We start from the raw sequence: 23,064 nt of genomic DNA on the forward strand, positions 1-23,064 counted from the left end.
CTGTCAGACGTGGATCCTTGGGCAATGGATATTGTATCCCAAGGTTACAAACTGGAATTCGAAGAGGTGCCCCCTCGCCGATTTTTCAAGTCGGCCTTGCCAGCTTCTCCCCCAGAGAGGGAAGTAGTGTTCGCTGCAATTCAAAAGCTGTATCAACAGCAAGTGATTGTCAAGGTTCCCCTAGTCCAACAGGGGAAAGGGTACTATTCGTCCCTGTTCGTGGTCCCGAAGCCGGATGGTTCGGTCAGACCCATTTTAAATCTAAAATCCCTAAACCTGTACTTGAGAAAGTTCAAATTCAAGATGGAATCGCTCCGGGCTGTGATCTCCAGCCTGGAAGGGGGGGATTTTATGGTGTCACTCGACATAAAGGATGCATACCTTCATGTCCCCATATATCCTCCTCATCAGGCGTACCTGAGATTCGCTGTACAGGACTGTCATTACCAATTTCAGACGTTGCTGTTTGGGCTTTCCACGGCCCCGAGGATTTTCACCAAGGTGATGGCGGAGATGATGGTGCTCCTGCGCAGGCAGGGAGTCACAATTATCCCATACTTGGACGATCTCCTGATAAAAGCAAGATCGAGAGATTAATTGCAGAAGAGCGTGTTGCTCTCCCTGAGAGTGCTACAACAACACGGTTGGATTCTCAATCTGCCAAAGTCAAAATTGATTCCAACGACTCGACTATCATTCCTAGGCATGATTCTGGACACGGAACAGAAGAGGGTTTTTCTCCCGATGGAAAAAGCCCAGGACCTCCAGAACATGGTTAGAGACTTGCTAAAACCAAAAAGAGTGTCTGTTCATCAATGCACTCGAGTTCTGGGGAAAATGGTAGCAGCCTACAAGGCCATCCCCTTCGGCAGGTTTCATGCAAGGACGTTTCAGTGGGACCTCCTGGACAAGTGGTCCGGGTCCCATCTACTAATACATCAGAAGATAAGCCTGTCCCTCCAGGCTAGGGTGTCTCTCCTGTGGTGGCTGCAAAGTGCTCACCTTCTAGAGGGTCGCAGGTTCGGCATTCTGGACTTGGTTCTGGTGACCACGGACGCGAGCCTCCGAGGATGGGGAGCAGTCACACAAGGAAGACATTTTCAGGGGCTATGGTCAAGCCAGGAGGCTTGTCTACACATCAACGTACTGGAATTGAGGGCCATATACAACGGCCTACGACAAGCGGAGGATCTTCTTCGCGACCTACCGGTTCTGATTCAATCAGACAACGTCACAGTCGTGGCTCATGTAAACCGCCAAGGCGGGACAAGGAGCAGATTGGCAATGGCGGAAGCCACCAGGATTCTTCGCTGGGCGGAAAATCACGTAAGCGCTCTGTCAGTGGTCTTCATTCCGGGAGTGGACAACTGGGAAGCAGACTTCCTCAGCAGACACTATCTCCATCCAGGAGAGTGGGGACTTCATCAAGAAGTTTTTACAGAGATAACAAGTCTTTGGGGAATTCCTCACATAGACATGATGGCGTCATGCCTCAACAAGAAGCTTCGGAGGTATTGTGCCAGGTCAAGGGACCCTCAGGCAGTAGCGCTAGACACCCTGGTGACACCTTGGGTGTTTCAGTCGGTCTATGTGTTCCCCCCTCTTCCTCTCATCTCAAAAATATTGAGAATCATAAGACAAAAAAGAGTGAAAACAATACTCATTGTTCCAGATTGGCCTTGAAGGGCATGATATTCAGATCTTCAGGAGATGCTCACAAAAGATCCATGGCCTCTTCCTCTCAGGGAGGACTTGTTACAACAGTGGCCCTGCGTGTTCCAAGACTTACCGCGGTTACATTTGACGGCATGGCGGTTGAACGCCGAATCCTAGCTGGGAAAGGTATTCCGGAGGAAGTCATCCCTACTCTGATAAAGGGTAGGAAGGAGGTGATGGCAAAACATCACCGTATCTGAAAGAAGTATGTTTCTTGGTGTGAAGCCAAGAATGCTCCTACGGAAGATTTCCATCTGAGCCATTTTCTCCACTTTCTACAGACAGGAGTGGATATGGGCCTAAATTTAGGCTCCATTAAGGTACAGATTTCGGCCCTGTCTATTTTCTTTCAGAAGGAATTGGCTTCTCTCCCAGAAGTCCAGACTTTTGTAAAGGGAGTGCTGCACATCCAGCCTCCTTTTGTGCCCGTAGTGGCACCTTGGGACCTTAACGTGGTGTTACCGTTCCTGAAGTCTCACTGGTTTGAACCTCTTCAAACGGTTGAATTGAAATTTCTCACTTGGAAGGTGGTCATGTTGTTGGCCTTGGCATCTGCAAGGCGGGTGTCCGAATTGGCGGCCTTGTCTCACAAGAGCCCCTATTTGACCTTCCATGTGGATAGAGCAGAGTTGAGGACAAGTCCTCAATTTTTGCCTAAGGTGGTTTCTTCATTTTATATGAACCAACCTATTGTGGTGCCTGTGGCTACGAGTGACTTGGAGGATTCCAAGTCCCTGGATGTAGTCAGGGCCTTAAAAATCTATGTAGCCAGGACGGCTCGAGTAAGGAAAACAGAGGCACTGTTTGTCCTGTATGCAGCCAACAAAGTTGGCGCTCCTGCTTCGAAGCAGACTATTGCTCGCTGGATCTGTAATACGATTCAGCAGGCTCATTCTACGGCAGGATTGCCGTTAACAAATTCGGTAAAGGCCCATTCCACTAGGAAGGTTGCCTCTTCTTGCGCGGCTGCCCGAGGCGTCTCGGCTTTACAGCTTTCCCGAGCAGCTACCTGGTCAGGTTCAAACACTTTTGCAAAGTTCTATAAGTTTGATACCCTGGCTGATGAGGACCTTGCGTTTGCTCAGTCGGTGCTGCAGAGTCGTCCGCACTCTCCCGCCCGGTCTGGAGCTTTGGTATAAACCCCATGGTCCTTACGGAGTCCCCAGCATCCTCTAGGACGTAAGAGAAAATAAGATTTTAAACCTACCGGTAACTCTTTTTCTCCTAGTCCGTAGAGGATGCTGGGCGCCCGTCCCAGTGCGGACAAAATCTGCAAGGCTTCTATATAGTTGTTGCTTACATAAGGGTTATGTTACAGTTGAGATCAATCTTTAGCTGATACTGTTTTTGTTCATACTGTTAACTGGTTGCGTATATTCCAGGTTATACGGTGTGGATGGTGTGGGCTGGTATGAATTTTGCCCTTAGATTAACAAAATCCTTTCCTCGTATTGTCCATCTCCTCTGGGCACAGTTTCTCTAACTGAGTTCTGGAGTAGGGGCATAGAGGGAGGAGCCAGTGCACACCCATTTTAAAGTTCTTTATAGTGCCCATGTCTCCTGCGGAGCCCATCTATACCCCATGGTCCTTACGGAGTCCCCAGCATCCTCTACGGACTAGGAGAAAAAGATTTACCGGTAGGTTTAAAATCTTATTTTTAATCAGCAGAAGCTGCTTGTGCCCCTAGACATGCCAAATGCCCTAGGCAGTTGCCTAGTTTGCCTATGCCTAGGGCTGGCTCTGTACATACCCTATAGGACATAGGTCTGCAAACTCGGTCCTCATTCCCCCCACACGGTGCATGTTTTGCAGGTCTCCTCACAGAATCACAAGTGAAATAATTAACTCCACCTGCGGACCTTTTAAAATGTGTCAGTAAGTAATTAATACACCTGTGCACCTGCTGGGTTACCTGCAAAACATGCACTGTGTGGTGTAATGAGGACTGAGTTTGCAGACCTATGTTGTAGGAAGACAACCTAAATGGTCTATTTAGTAATGCAACCCGTTCGTGGTGATGCGTTTGATGCAGATTCAGATTAGGAGGAGATTTAATTAGGGAAGGTTTTGTATGCCGTTTGTTGCCCCCCATCTCACTTTTTATGACTTCATACACTTAACAGGTGTATGGAGGAAGAGAAATGCTGATGCACACTATTAGCACTAAGAACACTGTAAAAGAAGTAATTAAAATAAACCTTCACAATTAACATGGAGTATAAGTGAAGTTCTTAGCACACATTTGCAAAGATATGTGGGCACATGTAATGTGACCAGGTGACCTCATTACATGGGTCCCTAACATCTCCAATACTGTCACATTATATAAATGTATCTAGGTCTTACCTTCAAAGAGAGCATTTATTAATGTGTGATCTGCAATGTAGGAACCTCTGCAACTTAAAACACCTGAGGTTAAATTGCAGGGGTGCCAATGCCAGAGTGAAGGAGCCTTGCCTTCAAATGTGTGCAATATATACACACACACATAGAGGAAAGAGGGGGGGAGGACTGCACACCCTCTTACTAAAGATATTAGGATGTGCTATCATGCTGAGGCTTCTAATAGTATGCTGGAGGTTTTAATTAGTATAGGTTCCTACATTGCTGATCACACATTAATAAGGGCTCTATTTGAAGGTAAGACCTAGATAAATTTATATAAAGTTATAGTATTAGAGATGTTAGGGATCAATGTAATGAGGTCACCTGGTCGCGGTACATGGGCCCATATATTTGCGCAAATGTGTGCTAAGATCTTCACTTATATTCCATGTTAATTGTGAGGGTTTATTTAAGTTATTTTTACTATCCGTGTTCTTAGCGCTAGTAATGTGCATCTGCATCTCTCTTCCTCCAGCATAGTATTAGAAGCCTCAGCATGGTAGCACCTCTTAATATCTTCAATAATAGGGTGTGCAGTCCAGTCCCCACCCCCGCCCCTTTTTTCACTTAACAGGAGTATGTTAGTGGAGGTTACCATATTTATGTATAATCACAAATACTTATCATTAATATTATTATTTGGAATTGTCTTTATATTGTTTATTTAGATAGATATATAGATACTGTAGATAGAAAGATAGAAACAAGAATCCTGCTATTTCTTGGAAAAATATGATGTGGTGGAGAGGGAATGTCCATCTCCTGGCATCTCACGCTGCAGGGCGTATTAAGGCTTAATGTTTCAGGATGCATCTGTAGGACAAACTGAATAATTTTGGTCATTTGCCGTACTGATAAAATATTTCCTTTGTCTTGTCCCATCTTCTCTTTGCTTATTGTATGTGTACATTGTAATTATTTGTTTTTACTTGAATGTACTTAATTTATTTTGTTCTTATCTTTCAGAGCAAGAACTGGCAAGCACGGATGAAGATTGGCAGCGTAGCCTAGAGGACAGAGCAGTGATTACTGCGATACAGAATTGCTGGCTAACACAATTGGCAGAAGATAGTGCATGTCTTTTAAGGTCTTTTGTGGCTGCTGAATGGCCAAATGCAGTAAATTCCCTAAAGACATCACATGACAATAACATAGTTGTCAATAATTTGTGTAAGTTTTGCACTAAAATAATCAATATTATGTCAGTGTAATTTTCCTGCATATTCCCTAGGGGTCCAGCATGTAATACCGGCGGTCTAGATCCCGGTGGTAAAGAGGCAGACGAGAACTGCTAGAACACAGGAACAGTTTCTTCCCCCAAGCAACTATCTTGGTTAATTCGATAACTGCCTAGCCCATTTCATGTCATACACGTAACATGTACTCAAGTACCCGTCATGCTTTTCTTCCCTATGTTATGTCATGTGTTGTATCTTGTCTGATTGCTGTGGTCATCGGAAACAAATTCCTTGTGTATTATAGAATACAAGTTAGTAAAAAACAGCGCCCCAACTCAAAAGTGCAGCAGTAGTGGTCCAGGTGATCCCACTCACCAGAAACGTTCAAGACAATGACAACAAGTGTGGACCACCTTGCGCACCCTCTTGGTGACCGGGTAAAAACGGGGTTAACAGATATAAAAATATATAAAAATATCCTCAATGTTCCACTCTCCCCTTTATTTATAGGGATATTTTAGTGATATAGTCCAAATATAATTTCAACGAGCGGACTCCAACATCAAATATCCAATTTCTTGTTCTCTTAGTCTCTCCTTTCTCCAAATGGGAAACCAATTTCATGTGGACCCCAAAAACAGAAAAGAAAGGAGAATATAGAGTAATATTGTTTTTATTCAAAAAATTTAAATTTATATATAAAATCGGTATTTCCCACAAAGGATTTAAGATAATAAACTTAAATACATATACAGCAATCCACCAAGGACTAGGCTAGAATGCGTACCGGATTTCGTGGGGTGTCATAAAATGTCCACCCTAAACAGCATGTTAATATACCAAGGATTCCCCTCGATCTTTCCAGGTGCTGTGTCAGTCTCAGGATCTGCAGTATCCAGGAGATCAAATACCGGCTCAGTGCAGTCTTCCCCAATCAGATCACCAACGCGTTTCTGCTCTCAAGGGAGCCTTTTTCAAGGTGTGAGGTGGACTTTACTGCTCTGGGTTTTTATGCCCCCCAGAGTGATCTGATTGGTTGTTACTGCACACAGCCTAATTGGTGTTTTTGCTGTCTAATTTTCTATCTAACTTCTTCCCTTTTTACTTTAGTGTGTTCAGGGGATTTGTAAAAGGTCTCAAACCAAATTTGGAAACTAAGATGAACAGTACTGTTCATCTTAGTTTCCAATCAGATCACTCTGGGGGGGCATAAAAACCCAGAGCAGTAAAGTCCACCTCACACCTTGAAAAAGGCTCCCTTGAGAGCAGAAACGCGTTGGTGATCTGATTGGGGAAGACTGCACTGAGCCGGTATTTGATCTCCTGGATACTGCAGATCCTGAGACTGACACAGTACCTGGAAAGATCGAGGGGAATCCTTGGTATATTAACATGCTGTTTAGGGTGGACATTTTATGACACCCCACGAAATCCGGTACGCATTCCTTGTGTATTATGTACTGATATACTTGGCAATAAACTGATCTGATTCTGATCCCGAAAGCCAGAATTCAGACTGCAAGCGCATCTGCAATCAGGTCTGAATTAGGCCCTTAGTGTCTTACATACGTAGTGTTTGTCAGATCAGATTCATAGTGCTTATTATTACTTCTGTCAGTAGTGTCTGGTACTCTGAGTTCCTGACTAATAAACAGTTCTGACTCATGACTCATGATAAGCACATAACCAGGTGAAGAACTCCTGGTTACTTGTAGTAAGTGCGGGTCCAGATTAGGGAGGCCAATCCCGGGATCGGTATCGGCGGGATCCCGGGATTCAGGACCAAAAACACCCGGGATTCACGGGATTACACTGCGCATGCGCAGTCCCCCCCCCCATACAATCTCTCTCACCTGGGCAGCGCTGAACAACCAGCTCAGAAGCTGCCTTCTGAAGCTGGCTGCAATGTCTCCTTGCCCCCACGCAGTCTCTCTCACCCGGGCAGCCCTGATCACCTGGCTCAGAAGCTGCCTTTTGAAGCCGGGCAGCATCACCTCCTCTCCCTCAGCAGTCTCCATCCTGGGCAGCGCTGAGCACCCGGCTCAGATGCTGCCTTCTAAAGCCGGGAAGTAAGGGACCCTCACTACCAGACGCCTGCGTTTACCTCCCCTCTGGACCTTGGGAACCGCTCTACTCATTTGTATGTTGTTGTTTTTTTAACTTGTAACCCCCCTGACCCCCTCCCCCACATACATAAATTAAAGGAGGACAGTTCAATCCCGGGAATCCCGGGATTGAGATTTTTTCAATCCCAATACCCGGGATTGAAAAAACGTCCCGGGATTGGCCTCCCTAGTCCAGATGTGATCTTTTGCTGACAATAGCAAGTGGATAAATGAAACGCAAGCAGTCTTTATTAGTTTTTAAAACATTTCCAATGATAGAATGTATATATGCATAATGTCCTGGCAGATCAAGTAAAAGGGATATAAGAAGTGAAAAATGAGTGCAGCAAACATCTAAAAAAAGTCCTGTAAGATGATATATTTCTGTCTACAGCGTACCATATGTTATTCTATATGACAGACTTGCCTATTAGACCCTCGACAGGTTTATACCCCTTTCACACTGGCACCTCTGAATACGGGTTTTTGGCACATGAACTCGCATAACCCGTGTTCATGTGCGGTGTGAAAGGGTGCCGGGGTTGAAATACTGGGTCAGGTGTCCCGGTATTTCAACCCTGCTCTTGAACAGGGTTGAACTCGTGTTCAACCTGGCTCACTGTGTGGTGTGAACTGGAGCCGGGTCGATGCGACACGTTTCCCATTCTCTCTCTATGTACGGGCGGCGCTTGGAGATCATGTGATCTAAAGCGTCGCCGCGTCACCGCTGACGTCAGCAACCTGGCAATATGCCGGGCTGCTGACTGCGTTGTGAAAGGCGCCTGAGGCAGGTCACACCCTGGAAGCTCCCGTGTCAGGCTCCTGGGTGCGACCCGCCTCAGGCAGTGTGAAAGGGGTATGAGGGGTCCCCTGGACACGCTTTCCTCCAGCTGCACTTTCCTGATGTCCCTTCCCCACATCTCCTGTTAGCAGGGAAAGGGGGCATGTTGGAAATGGGATAAACTTTCTATTATATATTGTAGATATGTTTGAAGAAGTGATGACAGTACTTATTTTATGTTATGACAATCCAGTTCATATTTAAGCGTTTCTATCTTTATAAAGATATACATGGTTTTTAATGTCACACATACATGTACACGCGCAGTAATGATTTCAGTTATACACACCTAAGTATAAAAGGAGTACACTGTACAATGAACATGCTTCATTTGTGATTTACTGAACATGTACTTTTGTAAAATGAAAGGAATAACCATTCAGTGTGCTGTATGTAATTACGAACATTTTCACAAAGATAGTTAGCTAATTAAATGAGTGTATGAATATGTATGAATAGAAATTGTGAGCGGTTTATGACAGTAACAATGATTATACTAAGAGTAAATGCTCATGTGAAAAAAGCAGAGGCTATTTTTTTGTAAATGAGCTTTTTTAGTGTGCTGCAGTATAAACTATTTTCTGCCACTAAATCTGTTATGTCTTTGGCTCCAGATGGTCTGATCCCTGCAGTCATTGTTGCAAAATATGGTCCTGGACAGCAGGTTCCCTCATCTGAATGTACAGAAGAAGGCAATGTCCCGAGTGCCATAATAAAAGCTGCACAAAAATGTCATATTTTTCCAAGTAACACATTTGTATTCAAAGTTTCCCATCTGGTTCAGCTGGCACCAAAGTACCAAACAGTAAGTACAGATGTAGCTCATAATGACTAATTTGAATGCATCATCAAAGTTATTGGAATGGCTGCGCTTGCTGCAGGCTAGATTTCCATGAAGTACAGGCATCTAGCATACCATGTACACTATCAGCAGACATGTCCCAGCTATCCCTCAGCTAGCAGAGCCTTGGGAATGACTGGAACACAAGCTGTTTATACAAGTGACTGAGGACGTGTTTCAGTACACAACATCCAGCGTCTTATAGGTGATGGTAATGCAGAATATGAATTCTTAACCCAAATCTTTTTAAGTAAATACTAGCTTTTGGATTGCAGTTGTCATTTAATTATTCTACAAAGGATGCAACAAGTCCATGAGAGAAATGAACGTAATGACCGTGTATTTGACACTGTTGCGGGGTAGAGGATACCCTCTATCCACTGCCGCAATAACTTGGGTTATTGCCAGGTTTATCCGAGTCGCGGCTCAGTGGAAAAGGGTTCCCAAAAAATAAGGAAGGACCACGGTAAAGGGACAGTGTAAACAGGTGACCCAGGTCGAGTTAAAAGCATAGGGAGAGCCAGCTCCCCGGCTCTTGGAGATGACATTCTCCAAGCAGCAGCAGAACAGAAACGCACTACACACGGGTGCAGTGTAAAAGGGGCCGACCCGGGAATAACCCAGGACCGACTCGGGAATAACCCCGAGGTGGCGGTATAAGAGGGTCTGACCCGGTTTGGAACCGTGTTCAAAAACCCGGGTTAGATGCGGGAATAAGGTGGAAAAGGAGTATTAGTGGAATAACCAATATCCTATTACAGGCCCATGACATGATTATGGAGTGAGAGAAGTAAATGGCATGCTGTTATGCTATTATATTTTCTTTCTGTGCACAGGTGGTGGTAACAGGCCCTGCAGGATGCGGCAAGACTACATGTATCCAAACCTTCCTGGAAACACTCAGAGAAGAAGGGAAAAAAGTCAAGACAGACACCATATACACCAAAGCCCTCCAGCCTGGGCACTTATTGGGGTTAATGGGTAAAAGCGCTGGGTAAGAATAATCTGAATTAATTCAAGTGCTTAAACAATAAAGTTATATATTTTGCTATCATCATCTAGATTTGGACTAATCTCTCAGATAAAACATGGGACTTCTGGTGATGGCTGAGAGGTAAGTATAACTATATATGGGTACAGGGTGTGCCGCCTCGGACCCAGGAGCCTGTGTGCACTGCACAACCTGCACCCATTATACATATGCCACTGTATACAGTGCATGAGCTGATGCAAATTTGCCCATCTGTGCATATATCTGTCCTATTTTGAGTCGTATGCAACTTGGCTGTATCCATCTTTTCATGAAACGGTGCATTCTAGGGTTGCGGGAATACTCAGACCCCCCCTTCCCCCCCAAAGTCGCTGGAGAACTTAGCACCAGCCCCTCTCCCCGACGCTGGAATCCGTAGCCCTTGCCTCCCACCATGGGTACACTCAGACCCCTCCCCCACTGTGGGAACACTCGGATCCCAACCCCCAAACCACCCCCGCCGCATGGACACTCAGCCCTATACCCCACCGGCTGCGGGAATACTTTGTACCCCCTCACATTTGCTGGAGCACTCAGCAACCGACCCCCCCCCCCCATCGTGATCGCAGGGACCCTTAGTTCTCCGCCCCCCTTGCGCCGCAGGTACATTTAACCCCCCCGACACCACCACCATGGAAACCCTTAGCCCTCGTCCAACCCCCCATCCGGATACACACAGCTCCCACCCACGCAATCGCTGGAACACTCAGCATCCCCCACCCCCACTCAGCCACCACAACATGTCCATCCACTGCTTACCAGCTCACCCCTCAGCGAATACAGTCACCAACTGGCTTACCGATCTAGGAGTGCTGCCATGCCAGTGGAGCATGCTGGCCCGTTGCAGGGCCCTTTACAATAAACCAGGGCTCTGCGCTATCTTGTCTGGACCCTGATGCACTTGACCAAGAGAGGCGCCAAAGAGGACTGGCAAGGCTCCACCTCCTCTTTATATAGCCTGCAGCCGTGACGGAAAGCATCAATCGATCAATTGGCAGCTAGGGATTGGCTGTAGCGGACTGCGTCATGGGGACCACCCATTTTGGAAATGTGAAACATGGTAAAATACACGCTATAAGCACATTTCTCTGACGTCCTAGTGGATGCTGGGACTCCGTCAGGACCATGGGGAATAGCGGCTCCGCAGGAGACAGGGCACAAAATTTAAAAGTTTGACCACTAGGTGGTGTGTACTGGCTCCTCCCCCTATGACCCTCCTCCAAGCCTCAGTTAGGTTTTTGTGCCCGTCCGAGCAGGGTGCAATCTAGGTGGCTCTCCTAAAGAGCTGCTTAGAAAAAGTTTGTTAGGTTTTTTATTTTCAGTGAGTCCTGCTGGCAACAGGCTCACTGCAACGAGGGACTTAGGGGAGAAGAAGTGAACTCACCTGCGTGCAGGATGGATTTGCTTCTTAGGCTACTGGACACTAGCTCCAGAGGGACGATCACAGGTACAGCCTGGATGGGTCACCGGAGCCGCGCCGCCGACCCCCTTGCAGATGCCGAATAGAGAAGAGGTCCAGAAACCGGCGGCAGAAGACGTCTCAGTCTTCATGAGGTAGCGCACAGCACTGCAGCTGTGCGCCATTGCTCTCCGCACACTTCACACCAGCGGTCACTGAGGGTGCAGGGCGCTGGGGGGGGCGCCCTGGGCAGCAATGTAATATACCTATTCTGGCTAAAATATATCACATATAGCCCCTGGGGCTATATGGATGTATTTAACCCCTGCCAGGTTCCAAAAAAACCGGGAGAAGAAGCCCGCCGAAAAGGGGGCGGGGCCTATTCTCCTCCGCACACAGCGCCATTTTCCTGCCCAGCTCCGCTGCGAGGAAGGCTCCCAGGACTCTCCCCTGCACTGCACTACAGAAACAGGGTAAAAACAGAGAGGGGGGGCACTTATTGGCGATATTTATAATATTTGAGCTGCTATAAAGGGAACACACTTATTAAGGTTGTCCCTATATATATTTATAGCGCTTGGGTGTGTGCTGGCAAACTCTCCCTCTGTCTCCCCAAAGGGCTAGTGGGGTCCTGTCTTCTATCAGAGCATTCCCTGTGTGTCTGCTGTGTGTCGGTACGTGTGTGTCGACATGTATGAGGACGATGTTGGCGTGGAGGCGGAGCAATTGCCTGTAATGGTGATGTCACCCCCTAGGGAGTCGACACCAGAATGGATGGCTTTGTTTATGGAATTACGGGATAGTGTCAGCACGCTACAAAAGTCGGTTGACGACATGAGACAGCCGGCAAACCAGTTAGTACCTGTCCAGGCGTCTCAGACACCGTCAGGGGCTGTAAAACGCCCTTTACCTCAGTCGGTCGACACAGACCCAGACACTGACACTGAATCCAGTGTCGACAGTGAAGAAACAAACGTATTTTCCAGTAGGGCCACACGTTATATGATCACGACAATGAAGGAGGCTTTGCATATCTCTGATACTGCAAGTACCACAAAAAGGGGTATTATGTGGGGTGTGAAAAAACTACCGATAGTTTTTCCTGAATCAGAGGAACTGAATGAAGTGTGTGATGAAGCGTTGGTTACCCCAGATAGAAAACTGCTAATTTCAAAGAAGTTATTGGCATTATACCCTTTCCCGCCAGAGGTTAGGGCGCGCTGGGAAACACCTCCTAGGGTGGATAAGGCGCTCACACGCTTATCAAAGCAAGTGGCGTTACCGTCTCCTGATACGGCCGCCCTCAAGGATCCAGCTGATAGGAGGCTGGAGAATACATTAAAAAGTATATACACACATACGGGTGTTATACTGAGACCAGCAATCGCCTCAGCCTGGATGTGCAGTGCTGGCGTGGCTTGGTCGGAGTCACTGTCTGAAAATATTGATACCCTGGATAGGGACAGTATTTTACTGACTATAGAGCAGTTAAAGGATGCATTTCTTTATATGCGAGATGCACAGAGAGATATTTGCACTCTGGCATCAAGAGTAAGTGCGATGTCCATATCTGCCAGAAGAAGTTTATGGACGCGCCAGTGGTCCTCGCCGTTTCCTAAAGTCTGCTTTGCCAACGTCTCCCTCCGACAGGGCGACGGTATTGGAGGCCATTCACAAGCTGTATTCTCAGCAGGTGATAGTCAAGGTACCCCTCCTACAACAGGGACAGGGGTATTACTCCACGCTCTTTGTGGTACCGAAGCCGGACGGCTCGGTAAGACCGATTCTAAATCTAAAATCTCTGAACCTGTACATACAAAAATTCAAGTTCAAGATGGAGTCACTCAGAGCAGTGATAGCGAATCTGGAAGAAGGGGATTTTATGGTGTCCTTGGACATCAAGGATGCTTACCTTCATGTTCCAATTTGTCCTTCACACCAAGGGTACCTCAGGTTCGTGGTCCAAAACCGTCATTATCAGTTTCAGACGCTGCCGTTTGGATTGTCCACGGCACCCCGGGTCTTTACCAAGGTAATGGCCGAAATGATGATCCTTCTTCGAAGAGAAGGCGTCTTAATTATCCCTTACTTGGACGATCTCCTGATAAGGGCAAGATCCAGAGAACAGCTGGAGGTCGGAGTAGCACTAACCCAAGTAGTGCTCCAACAACACGGGTGGATTCTGAATTTTCCAAAATCCCAACTGATCCCGACGACACGTCTGTTGTTCCTAGGGATGATTCTGGACACTGTTCAGAAAAAGGTATTTCTTCCGGAGGAGAAAGCCAGGGAGTTATCCGATCTAGTCAGGAACCTCCTAAAACCAGGAAAAGTATCTGTGCATCAATGCACAAGAGTCCTGGGAAAAATGGTAGCTTCTTACAAAGCGATTCCATTCGGCAGATTCCATGCACGAACTTTTCAGTGGGATCTGCTGGACAAATGGTCCGGATCGCATCTGCAGATGCATCAGCGGATAAAATTGTCCACAAGGACAAGAGTGTCTCTGCTATGGTGGTTGCAGAGTGCTCATCTGTTAGAGGGCCGCAGATTCGGCATACAGAACTGGGTCCTAGTGACCACGGATGCCAGCCTGAGAGGCTGGGGAGCGGTCACACAGGGAAGAAACTTCCAGGGCGTGTGGTCAAGCCTGGAGACGTCTCTTCACATAAATATACTGGAGCTAAGAGCAATCTACAATGCTCTAAGCCTGGCAAAACCTCTGCTTCAGGGTCATCCGGTGTTGATTCAGTCGGACAACATCACGGCAGTCGCCCACGTAAACAGACAGGGCGGCACAAGAAGCAGGAGGGCAATGGCAAAAGCTGCAAGGATTCTCCGCTGGGCAGAAAATCATGTGTTAGCACTGTCAGCTGTGTTCATCCCGGGAGTGGACAACTGGGAAGCAGACTTCCTCAGCAGACACGATCTGCACCCGGGAGAGTGGGGACTTCATCCAGAAGTCTTCCACATGATTGTGGTCCTTTGGGAAAATCCAATGGTGGACATGATGGCGTCCCGCCTCAACAAAAAACTGGACAGGTATTGCGCCAGGTCAAGAGACCCTCAGGCAATAGCTGTAGACGCTCTGGTAACACCATGGGTGTACCAGTCAGTGTATGTGTTTCCTCCTCTGCCTCTCATACCAAAAGTACTGAGAATTATACGGCAAAGGGGAGTAAGAACGATACTCGTGGCTCCGGATTGGCCAAGAAGAACTTGGTACCCGGAACTTCAGGAGATGCTCACGGAAGATCCGTGGCCTCTACCTCTAAGACGGGACCTGCTTCAGCAGGGACCGTGTCTATTCCAAGACTTACCGCGGCTGCGTTTGACGGCATGGCGGTTGAACGCCGAATCCTAAGGGAAAAAGGCATTCCGGAAGAGGTCATCCCTACCCTGGTAAAAGCCAGGAAGGAGGTGAGTGCACAACATTATCACCGCATTTGGAGAAAATATGTTGCGTGGTGTGAGGCCAGGAAGGCCCCGACGGAGGAATTTCAACTGGGTCGATTCCTACATTTCCTGCAAACAGGATTGTCTATGGGCCTCAAATTAGGGTCCATTAAGGTTCAAATTTCGGCCCTGTCGATTTTCTTCCAGAAAGAATTGGCTTCAGTTCCTGAAGTCCAGACTTTTGTAAAAGGAGTACTACATATACAGCCCCCGGTTGTGCCCCCAGTGGCACCGTGGGATCTTAATGTAGTTTTGGATTTTCTCAAATCCCATTGGTTTGAGCCACTCAAATCGGTGGATTTGAAATATCTTACATGGAAAGTAACCATGCTACTGGCCCTGGCTTCAGCCAGGAGAGTGTCGGAATTGGCGGCTTTATCGTATAAAAGCCCATATCTGATTTTCCATTCGGACAGGGCAGAACTGTGGACGCGTCCTCACTTTCTGCCTAAGGTGGTTTCAGCGTTTCACCTGAACCAGCCTATTGTGGTGCCTGCGACTACTAGCGATTTGGAGGATTCCAAGTTGCTGGACGTTGTCAGAGCATTGAAAATATATATTTCAAGGACGGCTGGAGTCAGAAAATCTGACTCGCTGTTTATACTGTATGCACCCAACAAGCTGGGTGCTCCTGCTTCTAAGCAGACGATTGCTCGTTGGATTTGTAGCACAATTCAACTTGCACATTCTGTGGCAGGCCTGCCACAGCCTAAATCTGTCAAGGCCCATTCCACAAGGAAGGTGGGCTCATCTTGGGCGGCTGCCCGAGGGGTCTCGGCATTACAACTCTGCCGAGCAGCTACGTGGTCAGGGGAGAACACGTTTGTAAAATTCTACAAATTTGATACCCTGGCTAAGGAGGACCTGGAGTTCTCTCATTCGGTGCTGCAGAGTCATCCACACTCTCCCGCCCGTTTGGGAGCTTTGGTATAATCCCCATGGTCCTGACGGAGTCCCAGCATCCACTAGGACGTCAGAGAAAATAAGATTTTACTTACCGATAAATCTATTTCTCGTAGTCCGTAGTGGATGCTGGGCGCCCATCCCAAGTGCGGATTGTCTGCAATACTTGTACATAGTTATTGTTACAAAAAAAAAAAAATCGGGTTGTTATTGTTGTGAGCCGTCTGTTCAGAGGCTCCTACGTTTGTCATACTGTTAACTGGGTTCAGATCACAAGTTGTACGGTGTGATTGGTGTGGCTGGTATGAGTCTTACCCGGGATTCAAAATCCTTCCTTATTGTGTACGCTCGTCCGGGCTGTCAAAGTCAGAAAAATATCACGCTGCACGTTGCCATATATGCACCTCATGCGTGTGCACGCTACATATTTAATCAAAATAATGGATTTTATAAGTTAATATTCCCCTGAGTCCAGCAGGTATCAGTGGGTCTCAAATGGCTCTTTGACCTTAGAGATTCCCCAAACAATAGTTTGCATGTTGGGAGGGCTTCACATCTTCATATGCATAGGTAAGCACAGGAATAGTAATTGAAGATTAATTGTATTCCAAATCAGTATCTTTCCTGCAGACGGAGTACAATAGCCTTTAATAACACTGAGCTTTGAGACTCAATGAGGAGGGCCAACACCTGTGTTTACAAATGGGGCTGGATTTGTCTTCAGAAGAATGATTGCTGAGATGTCATTGTCTCAACTGAAAGTGGACAGTGAGATAGTATTCGCCAAACAATAGCTTCCCACAAGACAGGAATGTGTTGGTCATCACCCATTGTTTTGCATAACCAAGGCCACTGATGCAGCTGGCTCACATGCTGTGAGGGACACACATATCTTGTTGTTGACACACCCCCACAGCTGGAATGCAGGTATGATATTATCCACTGGAAATCACAGGGCTCACTCACTCACACAGCTACCTGGCACCCAGCAGCATGGCGGCTACATCCCCAGGACTGACCTCCAAACTAAAGGCTAAGTATTGAATTCACATGGCTAGATAAGGAAATATAGACAGATTGCTTTAAGGTCAATGGTGCTGGTTTAAATAGGATATTGTAACTTGGTTGTGTGATTGTTGGGTGTTTGTGTTGATACTCTGTGAAGTCTGTGATGAATTGGAACAGTAGACAATCTGTAGCATAGTATTTGTGGTATTTGTTTGCCTATGGTGATTTAAAATAGATTGTGCTGGTTAGTTATAATATATCTTGTTAATCATAAATACCACCATGCAGTTACGTTTGAACATGTGCTGGTAGCAATGGCAGGCTGATATGTGTGGTTACATTGTGATCTGGTCTTGTGATGAATATGCTCTGGTTATTGAGATACTGAAGGTGTTTGGAATGTGAAATTGAATAAGATGGTTCTAGGAAGTTGTTTGGAATGTGAAATTGAATAAGATGGTTCTAGGAAGTTGGATTGAAATTGTGAAAGGTGATTTAGATGGTTTGGAATTGTAAAATCAGAACATATGCATTGTTCTGAGGCTTGGACATTTTGGAATAAAATGGAGTCTTGTGTCTTCTGCTATGTGATTGTGGTGTAGCAGAGAGTGCCATGTGTTTGGACCTGCAAATCTAAAATGGCTGCTGTTGGGTATTTTCCCCTCCCCCTTTCAACCATGTGGTGCAGTCTTTGGAATCATGGGAGCTTTCCCAAAATGGAGTCTAGCTTCTGTCCCATGCGGTATTGTAGGGTTGTGTATATAGGGACAGCCAGTATGGGTAAGGTCAAGTATTTTCTCCACAAAGATTCTCAGCATTGACTAACTGCGCAGCGATTGTTCCTCACATGTGTAAGCTTCGCTGCAATCATATTGTTCTTATTGTTATTGTGAGCCATATCTCTCTCTCTCTCTTCTCCTCTTTCTCCCTCATTTTCCCTTAAACGTAAATTGTATTGTATTGTATTTTCCTGTGTAGTTATCTGGTTAGTTAGTCTATGTTATATTGGTAGTGTATAATTGTATTGTATTATTCTTTTGCAAGCATACCATCCATAATATATATATAAGGCGTTAGACCCTAAGCCCAGGTATCTGTGTATTTCTTATAGTGTTAAGTACTCTCAGAGCGTCGGTGACGCTCAAACAGCTTTGAAGTTAATAAGGTTACACTGTGGTGCATCTACACCCTATCTCTACACTAAGGTTTTACAGCATATTACATTGTTTATGGTTTAGATATAAAGGTTTAACATTGTGAGCGTCAGCGCCGCTCGTGATCTCCTCGTGGTCTCGAGCGTCCACTATGCTGATAGCGTAGCATTACGGTAGTCGCTCACCTATAAGTGTGCCCGATACCAACAGCGTATTCTCGTGAGCGTCTGTATCGCTCGAGCAGCCCGCTCCCGATACAGCGTCCGTTACGCTATAGTGAATCATTACGTTAGTCGGCAGCCAATAGCGTGCCTGCCTGTGATCTCTTGGCCGTGAGCGAACGTGACGCTTGAGCGTCTCGACTACGGCTAAGCGATTGTTACGCAACGAGCGTACCCTTACGGTACTCCATACGTAAATAGCGTACAGTGTTCTTAGACCTCATAAAGGGTTTTATATACGATAAATATTTAGCTTTATCAATTGGCTGCTCGTCCTGTCCTTCACATATCTCTGCTAGGTAATTTCAGCAGACATTATCCATCAGCAAAGGGCGGGAGATCATATTCTTCGCAGTGCTGACGGGATAAGCGTCTGCTTCGCTTAGTAAAGGGTGCTGAAGGAATCCGGAACCGGAGGTAAGAACAACACGCTAGTGTCTTTTAAAACTGTTTATTTCTGTCTTGCGTACACACACACATATCTGCATTTCTTTTTCGTATATTTTCATGTCACTCTCCTGTTTGCCATTTCACAATTGATAACGTGCTGAGAAAGATTTGTTGCTATTGGTTGTTAAAGAGTAAAAACGATACATTAAGGGGTAATTTGTAAAACACACGCACAGCTTCGCCTGAGATACAAGGAAAGACCTGTGTGGTGCTCGGTAGATGATTACAGTTAAAGATCATCTACATTGATAAACATGCTAATTGTATTTTTGTATGGCCAGCGTACACGTGTCTCTAACAAAAGGCTGAGACTCGCGAACGCAACACAAAGGCCGACGCACGCAGCGTATATTACGCAACGGAGCGTCTGGGTACGCCCACCGAAACTCAAATCGCACAATAGCATTGTTTTAGTGGGGGCGGTATAGCATAGCCACGTGATAATAGCACAAATTGATTTCAGTTTTTCCAAAACTTAGTTTAAATACCTTACTTTACTGTAATGCCTCTGGGGACAGCTATCAGACTACGGGAAATGATTTTTTCTGATCAGAAAACTATAAGAATGATAGTGGGTTGAAAACGGTATGAGTGTATTGAATCCCGCTTTGTGAACTGAGTGATCTGGGTGATCTTTGTGTAAAGACGTGATGAGCACGGTCTGAGTGAAAACGTGCAACAGAGTGTGATAAAGTTTTCGTTGTATTACGCTCTGGCTGTTTTGGAGCACAGTAGGGAGACTCCAATGATCCTACCATTTATGGGCAACAAGTGTCTATAAGTGGTACGATTGGACCGCACGGTTGTATGTGTGACCAATAACGCAACGTGATATGAGGTAGTATATCCATGCGTAAATCTTGCCCTCATACGTGTTGTAGGGAGCACATGCAAGCGTGATTTGTGTAAAGAAGGGAATTTTCACTGGTCACAGGAAAATCTCTAGAGATAGGGCCTGCAACGGTTACACGTGTCTGCTAGAAGGCGGACCGGAGATACCCGGAGCAGAAGAAGTTCAGTGGAAGAGCTTTAAGGATTTTCACCGTAGACTGTGTTTGGTGCATTTTAGGAAGTTTTTTTCTGTGTTAAAAGAGGTCCACAATGGAAGCCAAGTGCACAACACAGGGACGTTCAGCAGTCAGGGTTCAGACTGCAGAGGCTTGCAAACCCCGAGGGTCTGCTCGGTTAGTAATGTGGAGGAGGTATGGTCCCCACACTGAGACCTTTTGTGATGAATGGACACGAATGACTGCGGGGGATAAAGCACCATTTCCTGGGATAGGTAGTTTTGACTTAGAGGTATTGCATAATTTAAGGCGGAGGATCTGTCTCATAAAATCCTGGAAACAACGGGTTAAACATGATGATTGTTTGCAGTTATGGCTACAGGAAAGTGAAATGCAAAGAAATTTAACTTACATACCTAACTTTCATCTTGAGAGGAGAGACATGGCAATGGAGAGGATTATGGTTGCGGAGAAAGGCACAATGGGGTGCGATAAAAGTGCACTTAGTAACTATATTAAGAATGAATGTAACAAACGTAATAAGGTTTATAAAAATGAAAGTGTTAAATGTACAACTATTAACCCATGCAAGTCGCACCCCATGTTAAACTTTCCTCAGGAACACCAACAAGAAAGTGAGCCCAGCACAATGTCGGCACCTTTTCCAGCAGCCATCACACAAGACATCCAGGTGGACGCGACCAAATCGGTAAAGACTGTAATCAAACCCCCTAACGGAGGGTCAGGTGAGGTCGTGTCCACAGGTACGTATGGTATTATACATCACGCACAAACAAATGTACCTCATATCGTGGAATCAATTCAGAATGACGTTACTGGACTTAATCTTGTCAGGGTAATTGCAGTACCAAATGGGAAAACTGACTCTTCAGGAGTCACTCCTGTCAGGAACATTGCCATGTACTGCCCCTTTTCCCGAACAGAATTAAGAACAATTCTGTCTGAATTTCCTGATCCCAGGAAAGACTTAGTTGCTTGTCAAAAATACATAAGAGTGCTAGGAAACACTGCAGAGCCAAATAACAAAGATTGGAGGACAGTTTTGAGGGCATGTTTACCCCCCGATGTTGATTCATTGAAATTTATCGCTGATTTTAAGCTAGATGAGGAAGTACCACTAACAGACAAGTATAACCAAGATAATGTAAAAAGAATCAATCTACAGTTAGGAGTATATTTTCCTACAGTAGTAAAGTGGAATAAAATCTTTACAATAAAACAAAAAGAAGGTGAATCCGCATCAGAGTATTTTCACCGGGCTCTGCAGGATATGGCTAGGTACACTGGTATAGATGACATTGAAACTAACGTACACCACAGAGAGGTAGCTGTGTCTGTATTAATGGACAGCTTAAAAGACACACTAAAAATCAGGGTACAAACCTCCATACCTCACTGGAGAGGCATCTCGGTGGCTGCATTAAGAGAGTCCGCTATCGAGCATGACCAAAATATCCAAAGAACCAGGGAAGCACAGGGAGAGCGGTTGATGGTACTGAGCATCCAAGCACTAGAGGAGGCATCAAGTCGACCGGAACCCCAGGCCCCTAGCACATGGAGAAAGCCAAGGATTTGTAATCATTGTAGAAGAGAAGGGCATTATGCAAGCAACTGTAATAACCCGCATAAAGTCAGACCCCCTAGACCAAGAAATGAGCAAAATTATAACACACCAAATTATAATCAGGGATCATATAGGAAAAATTTTGGCCCACACCCATAATGTGCAATCAGGAAAGGTGATCATTAGGACTGATGGTAAGCCTGAGGTTATAGTTAATAAATTGGGAGGTCATTCCCTGAAGACACAGGAATGACCGGGTGAAACGTTGTAAATGTATCTGTGAAATGTTTCTTTTTCTCTCTCCCCATCTCTGACGATTATTGGTAGGATTCAAACATTGCATATATACTTGGTCTTTGCAGAAGTCTACCAAACCCCAGCATGACCTATCCGCATCAATGTATTCTGGCCAGATACAGACAGTGGAATATGGAAGTGCTGGGGGGAGGGACTGCGCAAGGAAACCATTGGACATGTAGATATGACAGCCTGATGATCTGACAATGTTTTAGAAAATGTTTATGTTTGAAAAAAATGTTTTTTTTCTCTCTGTTGTTTATTGATGTGTTATGTTATATATATATATATATATATATATATATATACATATGTGAACGGTTCTCTCTCTCTTGTTGTTTTTCTTTCCTCTCCCTCTTCTCACTCATGTTTTATGTTTTAAAGATGGTATGTCACACCTCAGTTAGGCAAATGGTAATGCAAGATTTTTTTGCTCCTTACAGAAAGATCGCTGGTTTGGAGGGAATATTGCATCACCGTAATGTTCGTTTGGAAGACTGAGAGACAGCACCTTTGAGATGACAGCAGAACAAGAAGAACAACAAGACTAGAGAACTTAATTATCGTAACAAGTTTCTCTCCCCCTCAAACTGTTTTCCTGTACCCCCATTACAAATTTCTTCTTTTCTCCTCCTGTAAGATGGACTTGCCCCAAGAGACTGTGCTATGGATTTTCCTGTTGACCATGATGTTGACCAGAGCAGTCTGTTCCGGCGAGAGTACCAGTGAGGTCGAGAAAGGATCCAGAAAGGTTCCGATGACTGAGACGGAGGTGTAAATTTCCAATAGCAATACAACCACCAAGCAAAAGGCGAGTACCAGAAACGATCTAGCAGCCATGTTATTTGTAAACATTGTTAGCTGAAAAGAAAACTGTATCTGTAGGCTCTGTGACAACGTAATTGAGGATGGGTGCATCGGGAAATGCCAGTCCAGTTTTAATATCCACATGGACCGGCATCCCTTGAGTGACTATCACTCCTTAGTGGGTAGTGTGTTAAATCAAACAGATTGTTGGGTATGCTCTCAAGTACCTCAAGGTCATAGCAAATCAGGACTAGTACCATTTCCTTTAACGATAGGGGAGGTACTTGAGCTAAGTGGTGGGAGGCCGGTGGACAGGAGGTTTAATATCTCCAGTCCTCCTAGTTTGAAGCTCCACCAATATCATGTGGATAGATCCCTCATATGTTTTAACATTTCCAATCCCCGAAAGCCGGGAAATTGGGAAGTGTCATGGAGTAACCAAACCATGACCTTTTCATATAGAGCAGATAGAATGCCTACAGATACAGAACTTATACGCCACATAGCCAGTAGAGGAAAATCTTTCCGATATAGGTATACCCTAGGAAATAGGATTACGAGAGTTGGAGAGGTATCACCAGGATACTGTGCACATATCGTACAAGCTGATACGTGTACTAGACAGATGGGAGAATTAGGGTTAGGAGATTTCACATGGAAGATGTGTAATATGGTTATGT

At 45.6% G+C, this 23,064-nt stretch overlaps 1 protein-coding gene across 8 annotated transcripts in view; it reads left to right on the top strand.

Annotated features, from left to right (window-relative positions):
* Positions 1-23,064, top strand: part of LOC135027842 (uncharacterized) — a 1,366,020-nt gene that overhangs the window by 509,800 nt on the left and 833,156 nt on the right. For all 8 annotated transcript variants that reach the window (XR_010224289.1, XM_063953746.1, XM_063953745.1 and 5 more), the window contains exons 47-49: positions 5,069-5,272; positions 8,841-9,031; positions 9,904-10,061. Coding sequence is in view for 7 of the 8 variants with exons in the window: in XM_063953746.1 (XP_063809816.1) it covers positions 5,069-5,272; positions 8,841-9,031; positions 9,904-10,061 (553 nt within the window). In the remaining variant the exon portion in view is untranslated. The remainder of the gene's footprint in view (positions 1-5,068; positions 5,273-8,840; positions 9,032-9,903; positions 10,062-23,064) is intronic.

The sequence above is a fragment of the Pseudophryne corroboree genome, chromosome 2 (genome assembly GCF_028390025.1).
Source record: "Pseudophryne corroboree isolate aPseCor3 chromosome 2, aPseCor3.hap2, whole genome shotgun sequence".
Classification (NCBI taxonomy): domain Eukaryota; kingdom Metazoa; phylum Chordata; class Amphibia; order Anura; family Myobatrachidae; genus Pseudophryne; species Pseudophryne corroboree.